The sequence below is a fragment of the Pinus tabuliformis genome, chromosome 5_1 (assembly GCF_031772625.1).
Source record: "Pinus tabuliformis cultivar Carrire ecotype Pingquan chromosome 5_1, CPIR1, whole genome shotgun sequence".
In the NCBI taxonomy this organism is placed as follows: domain Eukaryota; kingdom Viridiplantae; phylum Streptophyta; class Pinopsida; order Pinales; family Pinaceae; genus Pinus; species Pinus tabuliformis.
The window spans coordinates 819543548-819548103 of record NC_142305.1 but is presented as its reverse complement, the minus strand read 5'-3'; the positions used below and the strand labels follow the sequence as shown (position 1 = coordinate 819548103).

The following is a 4556-nucleotide window of genomic DNA, read 5'->3' as shown; positions in this document are numbered from 1 at the left end:
TCCCCAAAAGCAATGGTATGACGAATCAATTTTCCATAGCAACCCTTAGCCCTTGCCACAATGTTAAAGCTTCAACTTGATTATTTGTTGTCCTGCCTAGTCCCCATGCAAATTTCAACACTATTTCTCCTTCGGGGTTATAAATGAACCCTCCCGCTTCAGTCTCCCCTGGATTTCCTTTTGATGCTCCATCAAAAAATAACTGATATTGATCTAAATAAAGTTGCCATTCTGTAAATTGCTCTTTATCCATTCTAATTGAAAAAGGAGTGGAATGACAAGTGAAGCTACTAGCATGATGAGGAACTGCATTTAGATGAAGCTAGTCTGCCTCTTCTTTTGAAAGGTTCTCGATATCTTCTGGATCGATTCCATTAGCAGAAGCGATTTCGACTAGAAGTTGAGATGCTTTGACTGCAAGATGGACTAGATCTGGTTTGATATTCTTAAAGATTGCATGACTATGAGAGAGCCATATAGACGAACAAATATATTTGGGAATAGCTGCCCAACATCTAACAAGGATTGAGTTAGCATTTCGAGGGACTGGATATTGTTTCTTCCAAGATTCAAATATTTCTGCCCGGGTTGGGGGAATATTTTGGATGCATTTGATTGGACTCACTGCTAGTTGCCAAACTTCTTTAGAGAATGGGCAATGAAAAAAGACGTGGTAGATTTCTTCCTTCGCTGCCTCACATAACGCACATCTTGATGGACTTTGTTTCTTCCTTTTTCTCAGATATTCCACCATTAAAATCTTGCCATGCACTAATTCTCAACAAAATATGTTGACATTAGGGAGACTGTCCTTGTGCCAAATTTCCCCAGAGGCTTGAGGGAGGAGGATGCTGAAGCTAGGAGATTAAGGAATCATAACCTTCCTTTACTGTGTAACTGGTATTTTTGCCCAGCTCTAAATTAAGAGATTGGATCTATTAGTTGCAATTGGAGCAAATCCCTTGAGGGATTTGATAAGGACGCCCCATTGAGTAGAGAGGTGTGCTGGAAAAGGAGGGAAACACCAACCCAACCAAATACCATCCTCATCCCAGTTCGAAATATCTGCTTGCTGGTTTAAATTCTATCGCTGCATCCATTGAGTAAGCTCGGGGATTCAATTTCTCATTAAGGCTATGGAGGATAGATTAGACGGCTGGGGCGGATGGCTTTCGCTCCCCCCAGCCGGGATCGATTCCTGCGGCAGTGTTTCTGTGGACCGCGCTTTGGTCATCTGCTGGCTTCGGCCTTATGGACGATTTGTTATGGCTATGCCGTAAATATTCTGAAATTCTGCTGGCTTCGGCCATATGCTGTAAAAATCTGCTGGCTTCGGCCATATGTTGTAAAAATCTGCTGGCCTCGGCCATATGTTGATTTTCCCTCTGGGAAAAAAAAAAAGGCTATGGAGGATAAGTCAAAGATTTTTTACCAGAAAACAAAAACAAAATAACCCGCCTATCGCCAGTTATAAAAATTAGAATACAAATAATACAAAATTAAAAAGAAAAGATAATAAAATATTATAAAAAAAGTGGAGTGTTTTAATGTTTTAATGGTCACGGTTTTAGTGGAGGTACATGAAGTGGACAAGGAGAAGCCCATGGGTGGAGAGTGGTTTGTCAAAGCCTCCCATTAATACAACATGCCATATCAGCCCAAGAGTTCATCCTCAGGTGCTTTCGTTGGCGATCAAAATGAAATCCCAGGGGATGAACCTCCGAGGTGACGTAAGCTTCTCAATTGCGATGGTTTTGAAATTTTATTTATTTATTTATATTTTATATATACTGTTTTTAATATAAATTGTTTTATTTTACTATTTCATATATTTACAATATTTTTTATTTTTCAAATTATGTTTTTTAATATTATGGTTATACTATATATACTAGTACTAGTGCTTGAATCTGGTGGTTTTGTAAATTAAAATAATTAAATAATTTAAAAAAATATTTACAAGCTAATTAACTTTACTTAACTAAATTATGATTAATTTAATTAATCAAAGTTAAATTATTAAAATATATAAATATATTAAAACTAACTTTATTTACGAATTATATGTGTGTGTGCGCGCCAAGGCAATGAAATTGACCAAAATTTGACCAATGATATTTTTCAAACCGTAAGTCAAAATGAAGGGAAACATGAACCATTGGAAAGCTTGAACATGAAGGCAATGGAGACATCAAAAATTAAAATCAAGAAAAGTGAAAATTGCCCAAAATTAACAAAATTAAAGCATATCAATTTGTGACATTTACGAAATTCATGTGAAGGACACCATAATTTTTGTGAAAAATTAAGGGGTGTTTTGTGGCCATAACAATTGGTGACACACAGGGACAAAGCAATTATCTCTGGTTTAGATAATAGGTTTAAATTTACCAAAGGTTGAAATGAAAGCTTCCAAAATATTCTCGCATATTACACCATTTTCAAAGGCCCCACATAAGAACCTGAGATATCTTAAAATAACTTGCACATTGAGGAACAATGGCGGATGCTTTCTGGAGCAATGGCCGCTCACTAGGGTTTCCAGTTCCGGCCAAGCGCGCTCGTGGTGATCTCCCGCCAGCAGGGATTTTTGGAGGTCGTGATATTTCTGGTTATTTTCCTGATGCGGCGGGTCGATCATTTCTACGGGAATCCAACGCCCCTGGATCTCTGGATTCTCACGTTCGAAATGGGCTCTCATATTCTGGTGGGGGGTTAACATCTGGTGATATTGGTGGTTTGGGAGGCTCCCTTGGGACAAGGTTGGGAGGCAGTGGAGGTTATGGAGGATTATCAGGTTCGTCCCTTCCTAACTCTGTTTTAATGGGTCAGAGGTCTGGCATTGGAAGTGCTGATCCTGGACTTGGGGGGAAGTTAGGGAGCCTAGGTTTGGGCTATCAAAGGTCAGAGCCGCAGGGATTAAGAGAACCTTTGAGAACGCCTGATGAGCATCTTCCATCTGGCGCGTCAAATACCCTCTTTGTTGAGGGTCTTCCTGCTGGTTGCTCTCACAGGGAAGCTGCACACATTTTCCGTCCATTCATTGGTTTCAAAGATGTTCGACTGGTACAAAAGGAGGCTCGACGTCCTGGTGGAGATCCTCTTGTGTTATGTTTTGTTGATTTTTCCGATGCAAGATGTGTTGCAACTGCGTTAGAAGCGTTACAAGAGTTCGCCCGTCAGCAAAACCCTAGCCCCAAGGGATTCATACGGAAGAAATATTACGCTCTGGAAGGCTGCTCATTCCCTTTAGAACCTCTTCTGCCTCCCCAGAGCAGTCGTTACTCTGTATTTCATTGTCAGAATTCTTTCTGCTTCCTGGAGTTGCCTGGACGGAGCATCTGGGAGCTCTTTCGGGCGGAAAGAAATGACAAACTCAATGCCCATTGGACTCCCACCTCCTCTCACAGGCCCCTGCGGCAAGTTCAGGGAAAGGTGGCCCTCCAAAGCACCAACTTCCTCTCGTCTCAGATTTGCAGAGGAAAGCAGATGTCAGATCACTCTGCCTATTTCCAGATCCAGATTGTGCTCCTTTCTGGCAAAACTCTACTTCAATGGGTATGCTCTTCGGATCTGGTGCAGGACCTCAAGCAAATCCTGGATTCTAGGCTGGGGATTCCCTTTGCAGCCCAACGACTCCTCCATGAAGGTAAACAACTTGAGGATCTTTATCCCCTTTCTTTTTACAGCATTAAGAGAAATGCCTCCATCTTTTTTTCCCTTCGTCTGAGAGGGGGAGCTGTTGGACAGTCATCTTCAGCTGCGGCTTTCTCATACAAAGATGTTGTCCATGCTCAGTTGCCCAAAAAATTAGCTCCACCAGCTCAGGCTCCCAAACCTTTTCTGGTGGATAAACTGGAGGAATCCCCCTCCATTGAAATAATTCATCCAATGTTGGATGAACAATTCCAAAATTATGCAGAGCATGGCATCATTTGCAGATTCAATGGGCTATGGCCACGCACAGCAGATCTCTACCAATGGATACACTCCAACTGGACCAACAATTGCAAAGTTTTTCTCTGCTCAAAGGGTTTCTTCATTGTAGTGTTTGTTTTCAGTGAGGACTACCAAAAAGCATTAACTGAAGGCCCATGGTTTTGGGGCTCAGCAGGTTTATTCCTCACCCCTTGGTTCCCAGATTTTGATCCCTCTACAGCAACCATCACCAAGCTCCCCATCTGGGTCAGACTTCCTAATCTCCCGGCGCATCTCTGGCACTTTGCTGTATTCGAAGGAATCGACAATACTCTAGGCCGCTTTCTAGCCACAGACACCTCTAGAGGAGAAAAGGGCATATACACCTTTGCCAGAATCTGTGCAGAAATAGACATGAGCAAAGGTCTTCCTGATCAAATTAATCTCAAAATTGGAGACTTCCATTGGACCCAGACCCTGGATTACGAGAACACAGCCTTTCGCTGCCGAAATTGCCATCTCACAGGGCACCTTCAGAGCTGTTGTCCCTCGATGCCTACCCAAAAGAAGAAAGCCAATCCTAAGCCGAAATCCAAAAGCTGGAAACCTCATGATCCTCCCCCCATGGATGATTTTGA

At 42.0% G+C, this 4556-nt stretch overlaps 1 protein-coding gene across 1 annotated transcript; it reads left to right on the top strand.

The window, feature by feature from the left end:
- The first annotated feature begins 2499 nt into the window (after positions 1–2499).
- On the top strand, positions 2500–4048 carry LOC149167434 (nuclear speckle RNA-binding protein A-like). Its single transcript, XM_089430483.1, has 2 exons — positions 2500–3649; positions 3942–4048. The coding sequence occupies exons 1-2, from the start codon at positions 2500–2502 to the stop codon at positions 4046–4048; spliced, it is 1257 nt and encodes a 418-aa protein (XP_089286609.1).
- Positions 4049–4556: the final 508 nt, after the last annotated feature.

What these genes read in the sequence shown, in the direction of transcription:
- LOC149167434 (XM_089430483.1), top strand. Translation starts at nt 2,500, where the DNA reads ATGGCGGATGCTTTCTGGAGCAATGGCCGCTCACTAGGGTTTCCAGTT. An exon ending in CCAACGACTCCTCCATGAAG is followed by an intron (nt 3,650 to 3,941) that starts GTAAACAACTTG and finishes CATCATTTGCAG; the next exon opens with ATTCAATGGGCTATGGCCAC.